Source organism: Elgaria multicarinata, chromosome 1 (genome assembly GCF_023053635.1).
Source record: "Elgaria multicarinata webbii isolate HBS135686 ecotype San Diego chromosome 1, rElgMul1.1.pri, whole genome shotgun sequence".
Lineage (NCBI taxonomy): Eukaryota > Metazoa > Chordata > Lepidosauria > Squamata > Anguidae > Elgaria > Elgaria multicarinata.
Window position 1 is genome coordinate 20,390,873 of NC_086171.1, and position 27,345 is coordinate 20,418,217.

At 42.0% G+C, this 27,345-nt stretch overlaps 1 protein-coding gene across 2 annotated transcripts in view; it reads left to right on the forward strand.

The window, feature by feature from the left end:
* Positions 1-6,801: 6,801 nt before the first annotated feature.
* Positions 6,802-27,345, forward strand: part of NPHP3 (nephrocystin 3) — a 37,365-nt gene continuing 16,821 nt past the window's right edge. The window contains exons 1-14 of one of the 2 annotated variants that reach the window (XM_063124581.1): positions 6,802-7,179; positions 7,396-7,521; positions 8,180-8,330; positions 9,609-9,761; positions 10,785-10,918; positions 12,841-13,001; positions 15,202-15,349; positions 18,112-18,186; positions 18,557-18,736; positions 20,425-20,528; positions 22,129-22,243; positions 23,950-24,093; positions 24,886-24,983; positions 26,355-26,457. In XM_063124581.1, the coding sequence (XP_062980651.1) occupies positions 6,826-7,179; positions 7,396-7,521; positions 8,180-8,330; positions 9,609-9,761; positions 10,785-10,918; positions 12,841-13,001; positions 15,202-15,349; positions 18,112-18,186; positions 18,557-18,736; positions 20,425-20,528; positions 22,129-22,243; positions 23,950-24,093; positions 24,886-24,983; positions 26,355-26,457 (2,046 nt within the window). In that variant the 5' untranslated portion in view covers positions 6,802-6,825. The remainder of the gene's footprint in view (positions 7,180-7,395; positions 7,522-8,179; positions 8,331-9,608; positions 9,762-10,784; positions 10,919-12,840; positions 13,002-15,201; positions 15,350-18,111; positions 18,187-18,556; positions 18,737-20,424; positions 20,529-22,128; positions 22,244-23,949; positions 24,094-24,885; positions 24,984-26,354; positions 26,458-27,345) is intronic. The other variant, XM_063124589.1, reaches the window with a different exon arrangement.

Consider the following 27,345-nt stretch of genomic DNA (forward strand, 5'->3'; position numbering starts at 1 on the left):
GAAATAAAAGCTGTACTTACTTGCATAAGATTTTACTGAGCAATACATCATGTTGTAAAAAGCTAGTAATGCTAAATAAAGGAAAATGACAGAAATTTATATATTTCACTGAAATCAGTGGGCTTTACTTCCAAGTAAGTGCATTTAGGATTGCGCTGTAAGCACATAATCAAAGTTAGATAGACATAATTACATTTCCACTGCTTTTGCCTGATCTTAAGGATACTTTATTTATTTATTACATTTATATACTGCCCCATAACCGAAGCTCTCTGGGCAGTTTACAAAAAAAATGCCCAGAGAGCTTCGGCTATGGGGTGATATATAAATGTAATAAATAAATATACTTAACTCTACTCAGAATTCTCCTGAATTTAAATGGGGAAAAATAAAGTCTTGTGCATGTACGTGTCTTTTGTTTAAACCTTTTGATGTACCTGCAACTATAATTTATTTTCACAACACCTTGGTAAAAAAATGCATTCCTATTGCACAAACAGTACATGACAGCCCACTCTCTGAGAGGCTAATTTCACATGCGTATTATTTCTTTGCTAATTTCCATACCCGTTTATACTAAAATTCTACTGAAATACTAATGTGGCCAGCTGCTGAATTGGTATGTTTTGGAAAATGAACATCTGCTTAATTCTGGGCTCTGGTTGGTTTCGTAGCAACAAACAGCATCAAGATATGTGTGAAAGATAGTAGCAATTTTATTTGCCCAATCAAAGCTCTAAATCTACCTTAATTTTGCATGAATGAATGAATAATACATGTTTCACTGGACAAAAGTTGCATAGTACTTTAGAAAAGTGCACGTAGGGCTTCTACGCTTTGCAGATTCATCTTGATGCCATGTTTAGAAAACATCCATTTTTTATGTGCCACTTTATAATTATTTGTATTCCTTCAAAGCCTCTTGTACATCATCTATAATGTCAGGTTTCCCGGTCTCTCGGGCAAGCACACATTCTGTCAAACTGACACAGGTCACCCAAATCAGTGAGACTTCTTTATTGCAGGAAATCTCACAGCAAAAGCTTAATGGTTTCATACTTCAGAAATCGCATAGCTGATGGTCAGTAGCTATAGGCTTTTAAGAAATTCCAGAACAGTCAAAGGGCTTCTTTAAATGAGTGATTTATAGCACGCTCGTGACTGGCCATTCACGGATGCTCGCAGGTCATTTTGACAACACCGGGAGCCTCCTGCCCATCTCCTGCTCTAAAACTGATACCCAGTTTTAGTATCACAAAATAAACCTCAGAAAACCTGACTCTTCTGAGATATGTCAGGTTTGTCAGGATTTCCTGCCGTGTGCAGGTGAGGTAAAATGCCCACTAGAGGGTGCTGTCCCATTGAAATGTACAGGCCATGTTGTTAGATCAATGTTCTTTTCACCCAAGGACGAGATCCAAACAGCCCTTAAGCACGACTCCACCATTCCAACGACAGAGGGTTCAAAAGCGCTTTATTGATTAGTAATCAAGGCCTGGTCTCTTCAAAGGGAGCAATCAGACAAAAGACATAGGGAATATGGTACAGTATTAAAGTTTTCAAGGGGCAGGGTCCAGTAGCAGCATTAACCAATCAGAATGTAACACCAGAGCCCCCCCTTATCTTTTGCAAAACATTTCCTCTGTAACAGTACATTCCGCCTGGGAACATAAAGCTATTGTTCTGGATAGATAAGATAGTCACACAGGAAACTCCCTTGAAGACATTCTTGGTACGTGACATCTCGCTTGGTGTGCAATGGAGATTTTACAGTTTCCTGTTAAAAATGGAGGTGGTTCTGCTAACAATGTGGTCACTGCTCTCTTCTCTGTGTAATTCTGCTCATTTCAAACACGGAAGAGAATCAGGAAGCAGAGCGACAATAAGGAAACATGATTTCCCCCCATCTGAAAATCCTCAAAAGCTAATCACTATTCCCGTGGCTGAGATCCTCATCAACGTGGTTTCCCAGTTGCCATCTCCACGGTTTCGAACACAAGGGAAGGGTCAATCCATACAAGGATGGTCAATCCATACATGGGTTCCAAACCTACACAAGGAAGGGGAATGATTCCTGGCACGATCCCTCAGGAAATCAAAGGGGAAAATTCTTGAAAGTCCTAACAAACCACCCCAAAGTGAATTAGTCCAACTTTGAATCTCTCAAAGATTGGTACCTTTAGACCTAACAAGACCAAGGGAAGGGTAAACCCACAGTGTGCTTTGCCCAAGGGCCCTCAAATTCCTGGAGTCTGCACTGATGGCTGCTCGAAGGGCAAAATGTCTTATGATGCAAACCAAGTTTCCAACTCTGGGTTTGTTTTATAACATTAATAAAGGGGAAAGGAGGGCATTTGCACATGAGAATCAGTGGGTGGATTACAGGGTCGGTCCTACCATTAGGTAGAGTGTCATGGAAGGGCAGCAGGAAATTATTAGTTAGATAACATATTATTACTGTGCTTTTGGGCCTTTATACCTCATGCCCCAAATAACTTGGCTGGATTTGAGTACTATGCATCTTGAAAGAGGTGGTGGGTTCTGAGATAGGAAATAAGCACAACCAGGACCCTGCCTTCACAGCACTGCATTGTCGCCAGTTTGCTGCTAAACCCCATGGTTTCACTGTTGCAGGGTGGTGGCAGGTGATCTAAATTGCAGGAGGCTTTCCAGCGGCCATTGCACTTGCTGGGCCTGCCCCCTCCCTCTGCCCAGCTTCTGGTGACCAATCACTGGTTGCCATCCGCCTTGGAATGCTCCCAGCTCGACACTGAAGCGACATGACACGTTCAAAGGGCTGTGATGTCCTCGCTTTGAAGGGAAAAGTAAGGTAAGGTATAGACTTATCTATCACGCAGCTTCGGGGGAAAGCCCCATGGCTGCGAATCGGTGGCTGCATTGCATAACCGATGCAGCGCTGATTCACAGCCACTGCGGGGCAAGGAAGACATATAGACAGCCCCTAGATGAAAATAGGGAGAACATTTATAGGAGTTAATCATTCGCCACTGGAAAATTTATATCAGTTCTCTCTCCATTTGCCAGGATCATTTAATACTCTTTGTATGGTAAATCACCCTGTCTCTGCACTTTCTGAGGCTGGGGTTTCAACAGATGTGCAAAAATATGAACAGCTGGATGCCTTGCTAAATTACACAAAAGGGTGAGCTCATAACCAATTCTTGCCAATTGAAATTTGCAAGCTAAACTGCAAAAGGGTATTTGAAAGTCTCTTATTTTGGAAAAGTCAATCATAATGTGACTCATTTTCAATCCCTTTAAAGAACATATGCAATAGATCTAGATGTGGGAATATCTTCACTTAGGGTGGTCCAATGTATCATGCTTTTGGAACAATGCCAAAACATTATGTCAGAAATATCTCTGCTTGACGGTCTTTTATAATCTCTGCCTCACTAAAAGAAATTTCCTGGAAGTTCCACATTGATTTTCAATTCTGGCAAGTCCAACCTCCCCCGCCCCTCCCCCCAATTTATTCCTCAGGAACGCTTCAAAAATACTTCCTGCACAGGTAAAAAGTATGTCAAAGCAAGCCCCAGATAGTGCAGTTCAGCCGAACTAGATGCTACATGCAGTTTATTTATTTATTTATTCAAAGCATTTCTACCCCATCCTTCAGCCAAAAGACTCCCAGAATGGCTTACAGGAATCAACCATCAAGCAGTCCCAGCCTTCAAGCTCACCATTTAATAAGACACGAGACAAAAGGAAAGGGATGGATGTGTGTGTGTGTTGTGGAGAAGCATGAGGGTGATGTTTGAGTCAGGTGAGTGGGCTTATTTCCCACCTCAGAACCCAACTGAGAAGAAAATGATTTAAAAACAAATTTAGTGTCTTTGCAAATTACCAGTCAGGAGAAAGGTATAGAACCTCCTGTCCAAGCCAAGGACATGACACACAGGGGATCCTGGGATCAGGGAGGGATCATCCCTCCCTTGCTCCAGGATCTCGCCCTCCACTTTGGCCCGTTTTTCCGCGGTCTCAGGCTCAGCCTATATGCACAGGGTAACACATGGAGGTCAGAGCCACCTGACATGATCATGATTTTTTAAAAAAGTTGTCTGTATAGGCCTTTGCCCCTAAGCCAGCCAAACTTTCTACATGCAGTTGAACACAGTAAGCTCCATCCGATGAGCATTTTATTGCATGCTCGTTACTGGGCACGCACGGAGTTTGCCCTCACATGACATTGTCTGCCTTCCGCTCCTTCAATTTTTAAAAATCTCTCACCATTAGAACAGCGGACTCAATGGGCCTCATGCTCGTTCTGTACATCCTCTTTTGAAAAGAGGAAGTAACTGAGGAATGAAAACACGGTCTGAGAAGCGAAGGTAGGGAGCATGTTAACCCCCGGTGTGATGGAGCTTAGTGATACACACGTGTGTGATGATAGTGGTAAATCAAGAGGATGGTTGGTCTACACCTGCAGTAGAATGTATTGGGAATGAAGCTGTAAAGTTCTGAAGTGATGTAATGGCAGAGCTGAACAACCTCAGGCCGGGGGACCAAACCTGGCCATGCAGAGAACCCAACCCAGTCCTCCAGGGATTCCTAGATGAACACACCTCTTTCATTGGTCCCACTCCTTTCCCCAATTGTTTGGCAATTTCCCTGCTTTTGTGTAGTTCTTTCCTCCATTCTAAAATGTTGGAATGCTTCTCCAAGAGTTTTAAGCTGAAACATGCTGCCATTTAGGTTCTGCCCTCTTTCGTCCACCATTGGAATGCAGCCCCTGCCAGCTTCTTCAAAACTGAATTAGGCCTATCAGGCTGAAAGAGATTCCCATCCCTGTTTCATAGGTGGAAGTTGGAAGGACATGTTTTTGAATGCTTTCTTGCGTAAACACGAACCATCCCAAACTCCCCTGCAAATATTGAACCAGCAGAACAAGGCCTCGTTTGTCTGGGCTAGACCCTTCGCTCTTAACGTCCACGTTCTTTACACAGCCCTGGATTCAATGAAGTATTAGTCGTGAAGACCTTTCCCTGACTTCACATGGATTTAACTGATGCAAGGGAATATTGAAAAAACACCTACAGTTCAAAGCGCTACAATCCATTCCACCCCCTCGCGTGCATGGACAATCCGAACTGGTCTCGTCCATTCTACCCCCATCGCACAAGTGATCTGAAGTCTATACTACACCCCACACCCACCGTATGGATGGACAGTTCAAAGTACTACAGTCCATTTCCCCCTCCACCCCCCCCCCCCGCATACATTAACAGCCCAAAAGTGTTACAATCCATTCTCCCACAACCAACACCACGCTGGCAGGCAATTTGAAGTGGTATAGCCCATACTACGCCATCGTCTCCACGGACAGTCCGAAGTGGTACAGTCTACTCTACCGCTCAGGCTCCTTTTCTCAAGCGTTCAGAGCTTTCGCGGACAAGCGGGAAGCAGCTGCGCGAGCGAACGAGTCCCGAAGCCGCGCTCTGCTCGCTTCCCACAAGCGTGCGCTCTCTTCCTCCTCCTCGGCGGCGCCTCCGTCCGCGGCTGGAGCCAGGAGGGAGGGCCGAGAGCCGCTGCGTCACGGCCTCCTTCCTTCCTCCTGTTGCCCGCTGCCCTCCCCTCGTCGGCCCAAGGCAGCTCCGGCTGGGCTGTATGTCCGTCAAGGGAGACCGAGCAAGAGAGGAGGTGGGCGAAGGGCTGCTCCTTTCTCGCTGCTTGTGCTCCTCTTGTTGGCCCCGGGAAACTTGAGAGACTCTTCCCTTGGCGAGGCTCCCTTCCCCGCCTTTTCGAGATTTACCAGGCTGGAGAGCCATAGACCCAACAGCTCCCCCCTCCCCAGTTGTTGAGGGCGAATACCTCGCCCGCCCCCGGGCCTCTTCCTTTTTTTCTTTGACAAGGGAAGGAAAGGGGATGGAAATAGTTGCTTAGTTTTCCTTAGGAGAGTTTGCAGCCTTTTAGCGACGAGTGGCGAAAATCGCTTCCAGGGCCAGCCCTGTGCCTGTTTACTCCGGAGGAAGCCCCACTGATTTCAGTCAGCGTGCATGATAGGAGTACGTCCTTATTGCGGGCTAGCCCCAATGGAGCATCTTTGACCGCGCGATCCTATACGCGTCTACTCAGAAGAAAGCCAAATTGAGCTCGGTGGGGCTGGCTCCCAGGTAAGCGTGTCTAAGGGCTGCAACCCAAGACCCCACCCGTCTCAGTTCTGACGGCCAGTAGGATGCTCAAAATAAAACGAAGGGATGGTGTCCCTGCCCGTTTTCAACACGTCTGTATGAGTGGGTCTGGAGTTTGGCATCTGTGTTCATGAATGTGAGTTTAGAAGCAGGGTGTGGTAGTTCCGGCCAGACCAACCGAATCATTATTTTGTTGGTTTGCAAGGGAGTGCAACGCTGCCAACTTGCCTGTTCGGTGTAAGAAAAAGGAAAACCCAGGTACTGGTTGTGTGATGTTTGTTTGTTTTTATAAAAATACCTTTTCTTAAAGGGTGGGGGTTGCATGACTTTGGAATGCTGGCAAATTTAAAGATTTCTCAGTGGAATAATTTCAAGGTGCAAAGTTTAAAGTTTTTGCCAACAAAAATTAAAACCCTGACTGTGGGGCAAACCTTAAGAGTTGGCTAGTTGAAGCAGGGGAAGGAGAATCCCATCAGCGGCTAGTGGCTAATTGGGATGGGAGGAAGGAGGACGATCCAAGGCTATGTGGCTGAGGCTGTGTGTTAGCTGCAGATGCAGGTCTTGATGTAAATATCAAGGAGTGGTAAAGGCCTGGTATTCTGGTGTGGCCTCTTGAGTTAGGTAAAACCTTCCATCAAGAGGAGGAAGGGTTGACGAGGGAATCTCCTCAGCTATGGGGACCGCTTCGTCCTTGGTGAACCCAATGGGCACTGTTGGGGAAGTGATTGAAGACACCTATGAGGGAGGTGGTGGTGAAGCCTGCGAGATCCCCGTGGAGGTGAAACCCAAAGCTCGGCTCCTGCGTAGCTCCTTCCGCCGTGTAGGTACCTCGCGGCCTGGAGGCCTTATCGGGGCCAGCTTCAAATCCACTGCTTCGGTGCAAGAATTGGAGTGTATGGCAGAGTACGAGCGCCTGAAAAAAGAATACGAGATCTTTCGCATCAGCAAGAACAATGAGGTGGCCTCTATGATGAAGAAGGAGGCCAAGTTGGACAAGGAGAACAAGCGACTGCGGGCAGAGCTGCAGGTAACTGGGAAGGGGAGCAACGCTATAGATTAGAAATAAAATTACATGGAATAGAATTACATGGCTAGATGCAATAACACTACTTATAATCAGTGTGAGAGCTTTTTGTAAGCCCCTATTTTTTCTGTTCTGACACTTTAAAGGTTAGCAGCCAAGCAGTTGCTAGCTGTAATTTTTCATGCTAAGAAAAAATAAAATAATGTCGGTCTTTTTCAGGCCCTTCAGAAAACATACCAAAAAATTCTCAGAGAGAAAGAAAGTGCTTTAGAGGCCAAATACCAAGCCATGGAGAGAGCTGCTACATTTGAACATGACCGGGACAAAGTCAAGAGACAGTTCAAGGTAAATCACTCCCTCTAACAGCGAATTCAAGTGTTGAGTGCCAATGCCCATGAAGACAAAATAGGGCCGCTGAGGAACAAGAGGGAGGAATTGGCATGTTTAGGGGAAGTCCAAGGTTTGGAGAAGTACAAAAAATGTTCAGCAACAAAAACTCTTAAGGGGGAACACCCCCCCCCCCAAAAAAAAACAACCCAGTTAGGACTGAGCATACTCAGTGGGCATGGAATTGGCCAATCTAGGGCAGAGGGCAAAATGGAAAACTGCTATTGTAGTGGGGTGTATTCTGGAAGAAATCATGGCTGATGTGCTGGAACCCTGAAGAGGAGCCCTCCACTGTGCAGCATTTTGCTGCAGGACTGATTTGTGTCTGCTTATTTTCCTTCTGTCTTTCACAATGGCTCCGTTCAGAAGACACCTTAAACCATGGCTTTAACCATGGTGAATAAAGCAAAAAGCCTTATTTGAGTGGGGTCTTAGAGTCCTCTTGCTCAACACCTGAGTGGGAATGCTGAAATTGATATGTCCAATATTAATTACATGCCAGTGCGAAAGGTTCCGCACAAAATATTACAGGGTTTTATAATGAGGTGCATATGTTTGGAAGTGCAATTTCTGGCTGGTCAGAATGCTGATATATGTAATCCTTTTTCATTTATAGATTTTTAGAGAAACCAAGGAAAATGAAATCCAGGATTTACTGAGAGCTAAGCGAGAGCTGGAGGCAAAACTGCAGAGGCTGCAAGCTCAGGGCATCCAAGTATTTGATCCGGAAGAATCAGACTCGGATGATAGCTGCACAGAGGTTACTGGTACGAATTCTATCTGGTCCTTTCGTCAGTCAAGTAACATGGTTATAGAGATCTATGCAGTATGAAGAGGACAAAATGCTGTTAGCCGCTTTTCTTTGCAGAATATAATAGTTTCATATTAACTTATGAACAATAAAAATTGGTAACGTCTTTTGTTTCATAAACCAATTAAATAAACCACTTTAATTTCCCCAGTTTCTAAAAAGTGAGCCCTCTTCTTCTCCACCCCGTTTCATTTTATGTATTATGTCTGCTGGTCTTTCTTTCCAACTGTTGAGGTAATATCTCAATTTGGGCACGTCATCTTTTATTGCAAAAATTGGACAGGGATACAGCTGGGAGGCAGAGTAGAGTTTTCCAAATCTTAATTTGATTAAGACTTTGATTAGGTGGGAAAGCAGTGTGGGGGAGGGGGCAGGGGGAGATGAGGGGAAAATTGACATTATTATTATTAGTGGTGAATGGTTAGAGGAGGGAATGGGTAAGCAGTTCTAATCCTCTCACTATGTTCATTAAAACACACACAACTAAGTCAAAATTATGGGATGGGGTGGGGTGGGTCAAGGGAAGTACCAAAATCTGGGCCATGCTTACTTTGTATCTGATTCCTTAGTATTCTCAGGATCAAACTACATGTTATGATAATCACACTTTTAAAAAAGCATGCTTAAAGGTGCAGTCCTAGGCATGTTTAGAGAGGAAAAAACTGCTACAACTTCCAGGATTCACCAGCCAGTATGGCTGTCTGGGGAATGCTAGTAGTTGTAGGCCTTTTCCTCTGTCTAAAGATACTTAAGATCACACTCTAAACTGGTAATTTTCTTTTTGAAGAATAAACATGCTCTTGGTTTGGATTGTAGCCCTGCCGTACTTCCCTGCTGAAGATGTATTTATTTTTTATTTATTTATTTATTACACTTATATACCGCCCCCATAGCCAGAGCTCTCTGGGCGGTTTACAGAAATTCTAAAATTGAGATAAAAACAAGTATACAAAATTTTAAATTTTAAAACACAGAACTTACACACATAAAGCATTAAAAACCGTTAAAAAAAACTAAACATGTGGGTGATTAAGATGTGCTGCCATATGCCTGGGCAAAGAGGAAAGTCTTAACCTGGCGCCGGAAAGATAGCAGCGTTGGCTATCTTTCCGTCCCCGCCCCACCTTTCCCCTGCCCCCAGCTGCAATTTGGTGGTTATTTGCCCTTGAAGTATAGACACAATTTGGTTATATTTAAGTTGTTACAAGTTCGCATCTGCTTATTTTATTTTAAGCTACTGGAGCTCAGACTGAGTATTGGACTGGTGGAGCCTTGGGAAGTGAGACGTCTATGGGCAGCATGATGCAGCTTCAGCAGTCTTTTAGAGGCCCTGAGTTCGCACATAGTTCCATAGATGTGGAAGGGCCATTTGCAAACATCAACAGAGGTAAGGAATTGGTTTTCTCTGAAGCAAGAATGGTAACAATAAAGATGATGATGCAACATCTTGCTGAGTTTAACTTTTGACTTAGATTGTGGCACTTCAAGACAAATTTGTGCTGAACTATGGAGCCAACTTTTTAAAAAACCACCCAGTTCTTCATCAATATTTAATATTGATGAAGAGCTGGATATTTCTGTAAGTTAGCAGCACAAATCTCAGCTTCTTTACAGATGACTGGCAATTAAGGTTTAAATTGGTACTAGAAGCTCCCCTCTCCGTGCTTTCAAGCGTTCGGGTCTGTGTTGTTTTATAAAACGGTGTCCCATTTAAAAGCCTGTATGTGTGTGAAGCCTTTCAAAGAGACTTCTTTAAACACAGCACAACTTTGCACATGGACAGTAGCACAAAGTGTTTTCATTCCTCTGTTCCGTACTGACATTAAGTTTGAAGAATTATTGATAAAGGATTTAATCATGAATGAACTAAAATTGATGGTCCTTTTAAAAAAAATAGAAAGAGAAAAACTTTAGATGGAAGAAGCATTCCCAGCTCCGCACAACATACAATAGTTACATTGGTTTATAAATACGATCTGTAGCAAATGTACATCCAGAAATACTCGTATGCAATAGTTTTCTTCGAAGTTAACCCATTGTTTTCCATCTGGCAGTCCTAGATGTAACTGTAATTAAAATAGGTGGCTTTACTTCCAGGTAAACATGTTTATGACTGTGATGGCATTGAATTTTAATTGCTTAAACCTTTCGGTTAAAGGAAAAGATATTTGAAATAAAAACATGCAGTGTGCCGTTTCTAGGTATACATTCTTACAGTTAATTTTGGAAGTTTTGCTGTGTATTTTATAGTGGTCCACCTAGTTATAAGGAGACTTTATCTAAGAAAGTGATTTTAAAAGTATCCTAAACGTGTCAATTGTTGTTGCAGCATCTTAGGGTGGTTGTCTATCTGTTTTTAAAATGGTTAATGAAATGTAGTTGGATTCATCTTCTGATTGTTGTTTTACAGATGATTGGGATGCAGCTGTTGCGAGTTTGTTGCAGGTCACTCCATTGTTTTCCCACTCTTTGTGGAGTAACACAGTAAGGGTGTATCTTATCAATACAGAAGAGACTCAACTAGAAGTGGACATCTTCATACAGGTGAGAAAAATGCACGCACGGTATGTCCTTGTTTTTATACAGCTTTCCTCACAGTCCTGCATTCTGTCGATTCAAAGCTATGAAATTTCCTCCACATGGACAAGAAGCTGACTCAATTTCACAGAATTCAATGGAGGAACCATAGTTCAGTAGTATTTATTGTTTATTTATTGTTTTTATGTATTTATGTAGTACCTTATTTGCTAAAAAGCTATCAAGGTGTGCAAAGTAAAACAATAAAACCTAAAAGCAATAAAAATAAGAACATCAAAGTTAATAATAAAGTTGAAATTCCCCAGAACAAGAAGCCTGGGGTGATCCGGCACCAGCCCCAAAATTGCACCTGGCTAGCTCAGAAAGGGAGACTGTTCTGTATGTATAAAGTTCTAATTATTGGCATTTTCCAATTTAAAAAAAAGACCTCAAGTAATATTGCTGGGTAAGATGTCTGCCTGAAGCCTTAGAGAGCTGCTGACTGTTGGATTAGATGAGATAAGGCAAGATATATGACTTTACTAGGAAAATAATTAGCATTTTCTGTCCTATAGAATCGGATTTTCTGGATTTATGGCACTTTGGTGGCCTAGTGTATGACACAATGAATCACATCAGTGCAAAAACTGACTTTCCGCATATTCTGGTTACTCAGTATTGAATTATGTGATGTAACATTACTTGGGATTTTGGTTTAGTCAAAACATAAGAACTATTTATTGATATTTATATACCACCTTATCTGCTAAAAAGCCATCAAGTTGGTGTACAAGTATTGAAAACAAAACCTTAAAACAATAAAAACCTTAAAACAAGGTACTGCCCACCTTTTGTTCCATTGAAGCTTTAGGGCTTATATCAGGTGATTTTAAATTCTTATTTTAAACTTTGTTTTAATTCTAATGTTTGATTTTATTTTTGTTACCTGGATAATGTTTTGTTTGGATTGTTTGTTCTTTAAAAAAAACCCCTGCTGTGAACCAGTTTGAGTAACCTCATATAGAAAAATAGCTTATAAATTCTTGTAAATAAATAAATATGACAAATAGTGAATGATACTATGAACTTCTCCACATTTAGCAAAAATCCCGCATCCTTACCAGGGCTTCAGCTTCCGGAGTCTTCGCGGGTTTAAAGATCAACACAATACGGGCGCTCCCTGCCTTGTTTTTGCCGATTCCTTCCCATATGTTTCAATTTTTCCCTCAGCATATGGCGCTGCTTTTCCATTTATCACTGCATTTTTTGGGGTATTTTAAAATGGTGGGTTGCTGCTTGAAAGCGGAGGGAGAGGCATTGGATGTTGATGACATCATGAAAAGGACCTGCAAACTTCCATGAGTGACCAATCATGAGCGTGCAATATATTGGTCATGTCAAGGACATTTCTTGGCATGTCCTTGACACACTCAAGTCATTGGGTTAGATCTAGGACCTTTCTTCCTTAAGAGGAAGGGAACTTTTGTGTGAAGAAGTGCTCAGCTCATGGAAGGTCCCTTTGCCTGATTTTTGGAGATTCCCCCCACACACTTACAGAGCGTTCAGCAGAGGCTCCTGATTTTTTTTGAGGGGGCTGGAAGGTATGTTGTGGGAAGGAGGGGGCAAGGAAGTCCACGTTTGCTAGCACAGTTGATAGAGTATAAATCTGGATCCAACCCAATATCAAAAGTTGCTTGCAGGAGAGAATGGATACAGGGAGTGAGGTGGTCTCTAACATGTCAAAGAAATCTAAGGCTCTACATCCCACTAACAATAATCCTTTGAGAATGGCTGTGATCAAGTACAGACTTAATGCTTAACCATGGTTGGTGTTAACTGTCATTAACACTGGTTAAATTCCCAAATGTACAGGAAAACAATTGTTTAGCTTCTTGAGCTTTGTATTTAGATATTGGCATCATAACAAACTACACTTTCTTAACTTTCAGAAATACTCTCCAAAACTTCGGAAATATTGTGAGACAATGGAATACTTCTTCCAAGTTGTCCACTTTCCAGTAGAAAATGAAAGTCCCTTCCAGGCTGTGAGGAAATGGGAAATTGAGAAAAGTTCTTTAGCCATTTTGTTCTTACATCTAAGTTTGCCAAGGTGAGTTAATGGCTTAGGAAACCATTAAGCAGAAATAGACTAGCAGAACAGGATAATGCTATTAAATTGTATTTGGGTAAACATATGGAATATATCTCCTTCAACAGTCTGTTTTTTTATACAGAATGAAATCACTAATTGGCAAATTCAGGATTCTTTTTTTAAAGGTTCTTCTGATTATAAATCTGTATATTAAAGGCAGAACTAGACCAATTCCATAATAGGACTATTTAAGACTTTTAAAATAGTCATGTGCCATGTATTTTCTGATTGAAGTACATTTCCTTATTTTAAATCTATACCCAACCTTTCTGTCTAGAAAGGGCATTAAAGGCAGCTTTCAATAAAAGCTAAAAAAGAAAGAAGAAGAAACAAAAAAGCTCAATGTTACTGAATGAGAACAAAAATGTAAGGATAAGCTTTTTTATATATAAGATCTAGGTTTGTCTGCAGTATCAAGGTGATCCAAGAACGTGACTGTGCATAAGGGAGGAAGCTCACATATTGCACAAGCTGTGCTGTTTGCGTTGGTGAAGCCCTTAGAATTCTTACACCTCATCCTGTACGCCTGGCCTTGTTCTGTGTGCTCTACTAGCCTCTGGTGTGCAGTTGAGCACATGGATTTGCAAAGGGCATGTGCATATTGCATCTTTCTTTTCTTTCTCTTACATATATATTCCTGCATTAATGCTATTCCGTATATCTGCAAACTCATATCCATACATTTATGAGAGTATATTACTGAAGGGCAAAAAAGGAGAAGTAAATATGTCTTGCATCACCACTCCAGGTATGCATGTTCTCTCACATCTACAGAAGCAAACCTGTGTGGTGGGTAGTGAAAGGATGGAGCAGAGGAGAAATTTGTGCGGTTTCTCCCCCCAGTCAGGCAAACTTGTCCTAGTAGGAAATGAGGAAGAGCTTTTTTGCCAGCAGCCATGACTTCCTTCGCATGGGCTTGCGTGGGAAACCTTTTCCAGCTGCTGAAGTTAGCCCTGGGGCTTGATGGGCTGAGCCCTAGCATTGAGGTTCAGCCAGTGAGGTCTGGAGCCAGTACAGCGGCTTCTGCATCTACTGGTGCTGCAAAGCTTTCCTTACTACCACACTCCTTCTTAGCCAGCTCTTTGAACTGGGCTTTGTAGCCATGCCCTTTGCGGGCCCTTACAACCTAAAGGGAGGTAGCTGGGGGCTAGATTTAAAACAAGGAAGAGCTACATGAAGAGGATGATAGCGAAGCTGTAAGAAGCCAAATGGAAATGGAGACATGGCTTGATACTCGCCATTCTTACTAGAGTCTCTAGACATGGGATACATTCACCCCTCATGCAATTGCAATCAAGAGTGGGGTCCTAAAATGTATACCTTGGTTGAGTCCCCCATTGTTTGGGGATGTAGCCTGCGGTGGGGCAGGGCTGGCCTTAGGGATAGGCAAGCTGGGTGGTTGCCCGGGATGCTAAGTTGAGGGTGTGGGGTGCCAAACTAAGCTAAGGAGGCACCAACATCACACCTGCACCAGACTCCATAAACCTTCTGGGTAGCCCTGCAAAGGTGACCATGGGGGGGGGGGGCACCAAAGGCACTCCTTGCCCGGGGTGCTATTTATCCTAAGGCTGGCCCAATCCTGCCTCAGCACTCAAATCATTGTAATTGATATGAATTTTCCGCTTCCCCTTTTGGCTTTATTGGGGTATGTTGTTCTCATTACTATTGTGTTGCAAATAAAAATGGTTGGTTTTTTAAAGGGCAATTGCATGAGGGGTGGAGGCCGGAATTAGGCTAGAGTATGGCTAAGATCCAAAGAACGTTAGTAGCGTTCCAGACATGCATCCATATATTTCAGTGATCCCCTGAACATGGGAAGCCTTCAGCTGCATCTGGAAGGGAAGGGAAACCAAATGATGCACACCCACCCCTTGTATTTGTGCTCAGGGGTTTCTTTCAATCTCAGCTACTGTCTTTGCATAATTCATGTTCACAGTAGTTCTCTCTAGAACAGGGTAGGTTTTTAAACAGTTCTTTGACTCAAGATATTTTGCCCTCAATTTTTAAAGGACACACTGTTTATTTCATAATTTTGAAAAAAAGGCTTGACCTTTTTGATTGGAGCTTTTGTAGAAAAATACACCCTTGGGGCTGATGTTGATTGAACTGTTTACTGCAGAGGAATAGTATAGCACAAGAATGCTGATTTCCAATCTAGCTGTCTGCTGGACGAGTGTGAAGAAGCCTTTTTGAAAAACCCAGAAGGAAAGCCCCTGCTTGTTTACCACCGCTTGGAAGACGGCCAGGTCAGCTCGGACTCTGTGCAGCAGTTAATTGAGCAAGTGCGTTACGTGAACAAAGCAAAGGTAATGAGAGGTTGCCCAAGGCTGGTACGTCTGCCATGATTGGATGTCTTGTTTTGGAGCACAGCACTTTTAACAGCTGGGGTTAACAGGAATTGCTCATCACCTTCTTCGGTGCAGAATAGTGCATTAAGAAAGCTAATGGAATTGCGCGCATTAAACAATTGAATGCTGCATGATCATGGAATCCAAAATAAACTCTGTTTCCGAGAGACGATGTTATCTCTTGTTAGTAGGGATGTAGGTGTCTTCCATTCTAGAAAAGATATAGTGGAGAAAATGTTGATGTATCCAAGGGGCTGCCTATGTGGTGCCGAGTTGCCACTGCGTTTAAAGAAACCCCACGTTTTCTCTGCTGCAGGGTGGCAGCAGCTATTCCTGATGCAGAGGGAGGGCACAGGGTTTCTAGCGGCCATTTGCCTTGCTGGGCCCGCCCTCTGCCCAGGTGGATGGCAACCAATCAGAGGTTGCCATCCGCCCAGGGAATGCCCCCACCATAGACACCGGATGCGCCATATTCACCTCACTCTGGTGAAAATGTTGGGGTAATTCCCTGATTTAAAAATCCCAGCTTCGTGGGAAGGCCCCGCAATGGCTGCGAGGTGGCTGCTGCGTCTTATAACTGACGCAGTGCCACTGCACACCCACCACGGGATTTCAGAGCGTCTAGGCAAAACCCAAGAAGAGATGGTGCTTCTTGGATACTGTGCTGTGATAATCTTAGACCTTAGGTGCTTTTTTCACTCTTAGTCCTGATAAATATGGTTTTTATTTTCAAAATGCCTTTGATTAGTTATGTTTTTTAAAAGTTGTATTCTTACATTTTAATTTGATTCACTATGTGAAGATACTTTGACATGTTTTTCTGTGCACCACTAGAATTCTTTTTCTTTCACATCATTACTTCCCTTCATGCCATTGTGTTTGAAATTCAAAATGTGGGTGGATTTTCCATATGGCCAACTCTGTACAGTTACATGCCATGCGGAATTATGTTTCTTTTTCAAATGCTGCTAGCAGTTGCATGAGTGCAGCCTTTCCAAACCATGTGAGACAGATGATGTTGGACTGCAACACCCATCATACCACCATTGGTGGATGGGGATGATAGGTATTATAGTCCAACAAGATCTGGAGACCCATAGTTCGGAATAGCTGGCCTGGTGGTAGGTCACATGAGAGATCCTCCACTAGAAATAATACCACCATGAAACAGGTTCTTGTAGCTTATATTTTTCTTTTTATTTATTGACAAACATTAAAGAATCTACACACCCCAAAAGCATTCTGATAATATCAAAAACAACATCCTGGCCAACTTTATATGACTACCATTAATTTTCACCAGGCTTCCCAAACCTAGTGCGTTCCAGATGTTTTGGACTCCAACTCCTAGCATTCCTGACCATTGGCCATGCTGATGGAGGCTGTTTTGGAGTTACTGTTGAAAACATCTGGAGGGCAGCTGGTTGGGGAAGAATGCAATAGACAACAATGTAGATTAAATTTAAAGCGGTCATCGTGAAGTTGCTGCTTGTTTTCCAAATTACATGTCCTGTTGTTCATACTTTTCAAAAGTGTGCTGCTTTTATTTTGAAGTAGCTTTAAGGCCCCAATCCAGAACATCTTATGATCTAGGTTGTGGTGGGAGGAAATGCCAGTTTCCTGCACGCCTCCCCCCCCCCTGCTGTTTTCCTATGCTGCTGCTTGATGCAAATAGCAGCTAGAAGGGAATTTTTGTCAGGATGCCCCCCCCCCAGCTGTTCTTAAAAACAACATCCTGCCCAACTTTTACAGGTATTTTACAGGTATTTCATCAGAATACCTGTAAAATAGCTACTTAGAAAATGTGAATAAGGCAATGTGCAGTTTGACCTCCCCAATTAAGTTGCTTTTAGTGAATCAGGCATTTTGGGTTTTGTAGATACTTTCCATTTGCTCTTTTTTTTCTTTTTCTTTTTCTTTTTTGCAAATACTGCCTGTGGAAATATTTTTTAAGAGTGATGTTACTTTAAGTCGTCACAAAAGTTACGTCCTCGTCAACCATGGAGCTGCTTTAGGCAAAAGCTCCTTGCTTTTGTACCATTTGAAAGTACTTTTTCTTTGACAAATACAGCGGCTGGAGGCAGAATTCTGGGGGACCTCTGGACACATGCACAGACTCCCCTGTTCTTTTCTGTGTTAAGGTATGTTCCACACTTGCACCAACATGCATCAGGTCCTCCCTGATGGCATGAGAGAGAGCGGGGCAGCCTGTTTTCATGTAGAGCTCCATGCGTTGGTTGGTTCTATCAAGTGTGCACCAGAGGTCTTGGGTTGGACCTAGGTGAGGGTGGCTGCTTGGGAGGTGCTTTGGAAAAGGACAGAGCCACTTCTGGCTTGGATTTGAATAGAAGCCGTGTGCATATCAAGGCCAAACACATCATAAAATCCTTCCTAAAACTAGTTTAGAAAAACAATAGCTCATCCAGGCTTTTTGTGGATTTCAGAGATTGGTTTGTGGTTAGTGTGGGGAGTTGTGTGCTGAACTGGTTTTCATTTTCCGAAGTGTGAATATTTTCTGAATCGGATACAATTCTTACGCAAGGAGTGCTGGTTGTTATACCGTAATAAACTTATTCATTCAGATGCAAGGGCTGTAAAAAAATCAAAGCAAAACAAAAACCTGCTCCTCAAGTTCAGCAATTGTTTGGAGACCTATTTCCCCCCCAAATCATATCTTTTTCTCCCTCCCCTTAATTTCCACCCCCACTCCATCTCCCCAGATCATCAGCCATATGGGAGGACTAGAGGAAGGAGCATATGAAGTCTATAATTATGTGGAAAAGACCATAAAACAGGTATTTTCTCAAAGGGCCTGCTTTGAGGGCCATGTGCTTGGTGGAAAAGCGGCATATAAATGCTGTATTATTATTATTATTATTATTATTATTATTATTATTATTATTATTTAATGTGGCACATTCAGCATGGTCTTCTTGGTTTCTGTTTGATCAGTAGGATTACTCCACACAAGGGGCAGTATCCAGCAGGGAGCTCTGCTGGTTCTGTTGTGGTTGCTGGACCCACAGTTTGTGCAATGGGCGCTTCTAAAAAATAACCCCAGAAATAAGCAGAAATGCTCATTTCCGGATCAGGGCAGGTCTGCAGAGCTCTCTTCTGAGAGTCATTTGCTACTTCTTCATAGGGTTTGCTTGTATCTGCACACAGGATATATTGGGCTGTGAAATCACACAAGCGGAAAGGAAAGATGTGGCAGAAAACGGCGACTCCTCCCTCCCTGAAGAGGAAATTTTTGGAGATGTGCTCTGGGATGCACATGACGAACAAGAACAGATGGAGGCTTTCCAGCAGGCATCCAATTCAACTTGCGAGCTAGGATTTGAGAAGGTAAGTTCATATCCCTCCCTCCTTATGGCAGATAAGTGTTTGTGTCTGTTTCCCTTTCTCTTGCAACAAGGCTACCGTTCTGCAGAAAGAAGCGGGATTTGAGAACAGCCCTGGAGGTTTTCAGTCCTTAGGCTGAAAGAGGCCATATGTGTTAGGCACAGATGACACACTTGGTTCTGGGAGAAATGCCAAAAGTGTCTATGCTAATGTTTTTGTAGATGTGGTCCTCCCACTTTCGGGACAAAATGTTATGATAATATTGCAGAGTATTGTATGGAAAATTCTTCTTCTCTCTTAAGTTGAGGGTTTTCCAAGTATACTTTCCAGTGTAGAATCTTCTTCTGAAAGAAGATTTCCAAGATTTTCCAAGTATGCTTTTCACCAATATAAATTCTTCTCTCTTGAGGGCTTTGTCAAGTTTGCCTTCCGAATATACTTATAAAATCTTCTCCCCTAAGTTGAGGGGTTTTCCTGCACTCTTTCCAGCTTTTGTGCTGAGCTCTGCTAGTCCAAACAGCAGATTTGCACAAAAATCCAATCTACTAGCCTTCCCCAACCTGGCTCTCTCCAGATGTGTTAGACTACTGCTCCCAGCATCCCCAGACAGCCATGGAAACAGTAGGTCCCTTTGAGCAAGATAATATTTTTAAAAGCTTGAAAGTTTTGCAGATTTAAACGGAGCTGCAATGCATGTTTACATGCAATTAACGTCCATTCAAATTAACAAGACCTGCTTTCAAATCAAATAGCGGAAGTCCTGTTTGAATTTACAGGACTGTAAGCATGTTTGAGTTTCTTTGTGTTGTATCCCATTGCTACAATCTATTGATTTCTTCCAAGCACAGGGACTCTGACTTGTACACAGAAAACATCTGGTTAGAAGGGCTGCTCCAGTCATTTCAGTGGAGGCATCAGCTCCATGTGTGCATACCTTTAAAGTACATGTGCAGATACGTTCCCTCTGTTTAAATTAAAGGGCAGCCCATGTGCAAGAGAGCTGTTTGTGCATTGGAGTGAATTTGGAGGCTCTGTTTAGTGGCTTGGGTGTCAAGAAAGTATATTGAAGGGGAAAATTGGATAGTTAAAGAGGTACTTTCTAAACTTCTTTCCTTCCATATGGCTTTCCAGGTTGTGATGCCAGAAATGCATAATTAGGAAGACATAATCGTTAGGTTATGCTAATGTATGTGAGCTGAGTGTGATTTGGTTTTTTTTCCTCATATGAAGAGTATTGTGTAGTTCAAAGAAATGTTACCCATGTCAAAGTCCTTGAAGTAAGAAAAAAGAAATAATAAACTCTGAAAACGTACTGAGCCATTTTAGCAGCTTTCTTGGGCTCCCAAATGTTGAAAACGCAGACGCTATCCGGCAGACATCCAGTACAACATGGGAGACAGACGATATTTGAGAAATTTAAGTTTCAACTCTGCTGAGCTGCCACAGTATGATAGTGAACACCACCTTGTGAGGTAACCTGTGGCTATATAAGACACAGTGTCAGCATAGTTACCTCTTAAGCACACGAATATAAGCAGTTATAATTAATGGGATATAACTTAATGTGATTAGCACTGAGTTTTTTTATTTTATATAGAGCTTTAAAATCAAGTAGGTGCATAAGTGCTTGGATTTCTGAGTCACTCTTCTGTAGCGTAACCCTGGAATTCTTTATTACGTTGTTTTTGCAGTATTATGAACGTCTGAATGACCTGGTGGCAGCCCCAGCACCAATTCCACCCCTTCTTGTATCTGGAGGGCCAGGTTCTGGAAAATCTCTGCTTCTATCAAAATGGTACTTCTGCCTTTTTAATTACTGCAGCTAGCTACCACTGTGGCTGCCAGGAATGTGGAAGAGCAGAGGAAAGTAATACTCTGCCTAGCTAATAACTGCGGAGTCAATTTTTCAACCTTTCTTTAGTCCTCAGTGTGGACAAAGAGCATCTGCCCTATTTGGGAAAATCCATTTGGCCAATAGGCTCCATGAACATGCATCCTCTTTAGGCAGGGTTGATTGTCCCTGAACCTGTGCAGTCTACATCCAGTTTGCTGGCTACTCCTCCAGTGTCTTTGCTTATTTAAAAGTATTTATAGTTTGTCATTCCTTTGTTCAAGGCATTTTACATGAAACGTAATAAAAATGGATGATGAGGGTGACAGAATTTAAGTTTACCCTCCAAAAGACCAAATTCCACTGGAATACACTGGACATGCATAAGTGGTGTCAACAGGTCAGACTTCCGGGAAGAGACCGTAGCTCAGTTGTAGGGGGCAGGTTCCCAGCATCTCCAGGCAGCCCAGTACCCTCCAGATATTTTAGACTACAACTCCCATAATTCCTGACCATTGGCCAGGCTGGAGGGGCTGATGAGAGTTGTATTCCAAAATGTTTGGAGGATGCAGCATTGCCTTCTCCAGGTGTAGACAGTAGTAAGCTAGAGGTACCAATCACCTGGCTCGGTATAAGGGAACTTCCTCTGTTTCTGTACTGTTCCTACAGTACAGTACATAGGGCTCATCTACACCAAGCAGGATATTCCACTATGGAAGCGGCATATAAAAGGCAGGAGCCACACTACTGCTTTGTAGCGATATTGAAGTGCACTGCAGGATCTACACTACTGCTTTACAGTGTTACTGAAGTGCACTGACAGCTGTTGGGGCCCATGACACATCTACACCAAGCAGGATATAACACTATGAAAGTGCTATGTCAATGGGCCCCAACAGTTGTCAGTGCACTTCAATACCGCTATAAAGCAGTAGTGTGGCTCCTGCCTTTTATATACTGCTTTCATAGTGTAATATCCTGCTTGGTGTAGATGAGCCCATAGTGACCTTCTTCTCATCTTCCTTTCCTGCTCGCTTTTTTACAAGGCAATATAACCATCTCAAAACAGTAAAACAAGCTAAAAACGTACTAATCTATGAATAATCAGCATTACAGTTTATCTCTGACACCATTCATTTGTCAAATTTATTTATTTATTTATTTATTTATTACATTTCTATACCGCCCAATAGCCAGAGCTCTTTGGGCGGTTCACAAAAATTAAAAACATTCAAAGAATAAAACAACAGTATAAAACCATAATATAAAATACAATTTAAAAGCTCAACCAGATAAAAACAGCAGCAATGCAAAATTACAAATTTGAAACACCAAGTTAAAATGTATTTATAGACTGTTAAAATGCTGTGAGAATAAAAAGGTCTTCACCTGGCGTCTAAAAGCATATAATGTAGGTGCCAAGCGAACCTCCTTAGGGAGCTCATTCCACAGCCGGGGTGCCACAGCAGAGAAGGCCCTCCTCCTGGTAGCCACCTGCAGATTCAAGAAATGTGGGTTGACAGGAACACTTCTCCTCCCTCTTTTCTTTCACCCCTGCTCTTAGGATTCAGTTGCAACAGAAGCATTCGCCAAATACCCTCATTCTGTATCATTTTGTTGGGAAACCTACATCTAGCAGTTCGGAGCCTGCGCTGATCCTCAAGCGTCTCACCTTAAAGGTAACTCTGTTTTACCACGAATCAGCACAAATGTTTAAGAATGTGGATGCCTGTGTAAATGAATAAAACCCTCATATATATATATATATATATATATATATATATATATATATATATATATACACCCACACACACACCCACACACACCCACACACCCTTCGATTGAATTTAGTATATGTTCCACCTTAAATTCCAGAAATTTTCAAAAAAATAATAATTCTGAAATACTTAAAAATATTTATTAGAAATATCAGTAAGTTTATAATGAAAAAACTGAGAGAGTATACTGTGAGTAATATGTTTCTTGAGTTATTTCCAGCCATCTGGACAAGAAAAGAAAAGACAGGTGGTATTTCTTCTGTTTGTGGCTTTAGGCAACCCTCAATTTATGTTTTTTTGTTTGTTTCCAGTTGGCAACACACTGCGCTTCCACTGGGCTAGTTTAGATGCATATGATACATTTGTAAAAAAATAATATCCTAATTATAAATCCAGAGAATGGTGCATGATGCAGTTTCTACCGAAGCTATGCAGTTCTGGCCTTGTAAGCTGTTCTGGCCTTGGGTGGGAGACCACGTGGGAACAATATATAATCCTTTCTGGAAAGCAGCAGTGTTAACGGTTGCTTTTTTAAAAAATAAATAAATGAATCCTTAAAAGAAAAAGAAAACAGAAGAAGGCTATAGCTCTTAATGTTGGCATTGATTTCACTTTTGGACTCTCAATCATAGAATCATAGAGTTGAAAGGGGCCTATAAGGTCATCGAGTCCAACCCCCTGCTCAATGCAGGAATCCACATTAAAGCATGCCTGACAGATTGCTTTCCATCTCCCTCTTGAATGCCTCTAGTGTGGGAGAGCCCATGACGTCCCTTGGCAATTGGTTCCATTTTCATACTGCTCTAACAGTCAGGAAGTTTTTCCTGATGTCCAGCCAGGATCTGGCTTCCTGTAACTTGAGCCCATTATTCTGTGTCTTGCCTTTCCATCTTGTGCCTTTATGGGGCATCAAGAATATTGTGATAATGAGAGACACCACTTTCCCCAAATGTGGGGCAGTGGCCATCTACTCCACCCATCCACACTGATGTTGCATTCTGTTTCAACCCTGTTTGGAAGAAGTGGATCTACACAAAGCCATCATCTTTTTTCTCACCATAAGCAGTTTGCATAGGATGCCACTAACTAGGATGATGCAAGCAAAATCTGCAGCAGATCTGTTGGACTGAGATGTGCAAATATCAGTGTCCGGTTCTCAAAATGTGAACACTCCTTATAAGAGAATAAAACTAGCCCTCTGCTCCTTGATGTAGCATAAAAGTTTTTGTTTTTTTTATCATTCAAACATATTCCACACATCCTTGGCAAGAACTATTTATTTTCTTGGAGAATAATTATTTTAGGGCATAATCCTACACATGTTTAGGCAGAAATCTTAGCTGGGGCTTACTGGGAGTTCTGTGATTTTTCTTTCTTTCTAAACATGCATAGGATTGCTCCCTTAGTTTCCTAATTTTAACATAAGCATGCTATCATTCACTGTTGTGTTCTTTCATTACAATGAAAATGCAATTAACAGGAAATGTCATGGGATCATAGATTAGAAGATTTACTTTTTATCTAATGGGGTGTGAATGTCTGTTTGTCTTCCTGTTTCATCTGAATTCAGATAAAACATTTTGCTCATATTTATAAAAAAATTGTAGCTTATGCAGCATTCCTGGTCAATCTCACCCTTGTCGTTGGATCCAGCTAAACTATTAGAAGAATTTCCTCGTTGGCTGGAGAAACTTTCAGCTCATCACCAAGGCGGTATTATAATAATAATTGACTCTATTGATAGAATTCAGGTAATGTTTGCAATATTCTTGTCTCTTTTGTTATTGAAAAATGGATTTAGAATGGCATAGATGATTTGCTATTTATTTTATTGTCCAGCCTTTTCATTTCTATAGAATAATGCTTATTAAACACCAGTTATGTACAAAGGGCTGTACATTTTATAAAACAGGCAGTGAGGTGCCTCTAAGCTCAGTTGAGGCTTTTCTTCTAACTTTACAGGTGGAGAGAATGGATTGCAACCAGAAAAATGTATATGGGGAACTATGAATGGGACTGGGAGACTACATCGCTTCCTGTGGCTCATTATGTAGATTGGTCAGGAAAAGCTTCCTGTAGATGTTGCGTTGGGTCCAGTATCTACCTTCAGTGAGAGCAAAGGCTCTGCTCACAGAAGATGCCTCTGCCTGATTTGGGGGTTCTTCCCCTCCCCACATAGCAGGGTCTGTTGCGTCTTTGTGTGGCATTTTCTGAGTGCTGGAAGGACTGCTATGGGAAGGAGGGGGTGCTGAAGTCCACTTCCATCAACTCAGTTGATCCAGTGTAAATCTGTATCCAATATATTAGCTGCACTCCCAGGGGCCCCAAGTACCTAGGCATTTTGTTGAGGAAAGGAAAGATGTATGCTTCATGTCTGTGTCTTTTGTTGTGGGAGGCTACAGGATAGCCATGCAGCTGAAAGAGAAACATCTGAGATGTGAAGACTGTCTTTCAGTGGGGTGAAATGTGGGTTAATACAGTAATGCTTGCATCTTTGGCATGTTGATAGATTCTGAATTTTGAATTAAACTGTTGTTCCTCAGCAAGCTGAAAGACATATGAAGTGGCTGATTGATCCCCTGCCAGTGAATGTAAGGGTGGTAGTATCTGTGAATGTTGAAACTTGTCCACAAGCATGGAGGTACGTTTAATTTGGAGATGCTGTAAAGTAATCTGAGTTTATATTGTTCAGGTGGCGTCCTAAAACTGACAGTAACATAATGTATGATTCTCTAAGAATCAGGATGGGAGAAGAAAGATGTGTGGGGTGAACTAAGGGAAGTATCCCATTGCGCCTGTGTGCTCACAAGACCCGCTGCTTATTCAATGGGTCTTTTACGGTTCTAAAAATAATCTGAAATGAGCGTTTCTGCAATGGATCAGGTCAGTGGAGCATGCAGAAGGCATCTCTGCCAACCTGTCCCAATCTAGAAATGAGCGTTCCTGTTTGTTTCTGGGATTATTTTTTAGAAGTGTGAATCCCATTTGCACAAGCGGTGGGTCCCACGAGTGCAGTGGAACTAGCAGACACAGAGCAATCCCATTGGCTGCTCTCTCATGTTGCCTTTTCCAGCAATCTGTGTGGGGTGGGCAGGGGATAGACTGACCTGAAAAGGCCTAGGAGGTAATTCAGAAAAGGCTGGTCCTGGGGCTATACCGTTTCCAAATGCAGGTGAGGGATCATGTGTTCACTTGCTTTTCTCATGTCAAAAAACACCTTGCATTTGTAAAGCTCTCTCCAAGGCCGGAAGGCTGGGTCAGAATTCTTCCTTACTCTGCTAAAAGATTGCAACATGGAATTGCATTCAAACAAGCAACCTTCTACTAAAGTGTTAGTAGAAGAGTCCCAGGAATTGAAAGCTTTCCTTTAGTCAACCTCCGACATTATCCCTTCCACATTTGCACAAAAGTCAGTCTCTCTGTCTTCAGTGGGGCTTATTCTCAGGAAAGTGTGCATAGAATTCTTTTGATTTGGGAACTTCCCTTTCTCAAATTCGGGGGTGGGGGTGGCTGGCTGGCTCCGATATCGGTGGGGTGTTGAATCCGCTCCAGGTTTCAGTCAGAACCAACCTACTGGAGCTTTCCAAGGTACAAATCAATACCAGGAAGAGGGAACAGCTACACTGCTGGTCTTTTTTTCTCTTTTAACCTTTCAAGGTAGCTGCAAGGACTGCAGTGGCAGTGGGCAAATGCACACTCAACCATTTGTTGGATCCAGATTTATGCTGGATCAACTGAGCTGACAGAAACGACCTTCTCCACCTCCTGCATGGTATATTGTGCCTTAAGCATGGACACATGTATGTAGAGAATTGCCGTTCTTTGATAAAGTGAAATTCTATTGATTAAAATGATCTTGTTGTTCAGAGTACAGGAGTATAGGCTTCAAAGGTCTGCATTAGATTTTTCTTTTTTAAAATCAAAATCAAAATCTGATCTTGTATTTCAATCTGTTCTTTACACATCCTTTATTACCAGCTAGGAAAGTAATTCTCTGCTCTCTCACTGAAAGGTTGTGGCCGACCCTTCATCTTGATCCATTAAATGCCAAGGATGTGAAATCTCTTATTAATGAAGAATGCAACTGTGTAGACCTGAAACTGACTAAAGAACAGGTATTCCTGATATATAACTGTGTGAATAATTTAGACTGGTAGTTTTCAAACTCTGTCATAGTGAAAGTCTGAAAAATAAAACTCTAGAATCTCTTCACATGTAACTGTTTGTTTTTTAAATTAAGCAAAATGCTGTTTTGTTGAATATTAATAAATCAGTGAGGCTAAAATACATTCAAGGGACACAATCCATCATGGGTAAAATCCCATTTGAATTAACAGGTCATTTGCGTGTCTCATTGATTTTAATGTGAGTTGGTAAGTCTATCTCTTCTCTGGATTGTACTCATAGTCTTCCATTTTTAAAGTTCTGGTTACATAATTGGGAAGAGAGAATTTCGGTAATCTAATTATCCATTAGCTACATCCTGTTATTAACAGTGGCACAATTCAGACATCATACCAAACTAAAGAAAGCTTAACTGTGGTTTTGCACAACTGAATTGGCAGACCATGGTTTGTGATCAGACAGCAAACCAAAATCAGAAACTATAGTTCCAATTGGGTTTTCAAACTGTGGTTTGTACTATGGTTGGTGCAGTGTCTTGAATTGGCAAACCATAGTTATGGCTGTTGCTCTACCTTGGGAAGCCTCTGCAATACAGAACTATGGTTATTTAGCTGATGGAAAACAAAAGTAGACAAGTCACTCTGAATCATGGTTTGCCTGTATGTTTAAAAGCTGAAACCATGGTTTATATTCTAAACTATAATTTATGCAAACCATGGTTTGATTGGATGTCTGAACTGAACTACTACATTCTTGAAAGATGGAGTTTATCTAGAAGGAGCTTGCTACCACAGCAAAGAAAGTAGCACGTGAATTGCATAGCATCTGAGAACCACTTCTGTTAAAGCAGGTTTACAACTTTTGTACATACAGTATCA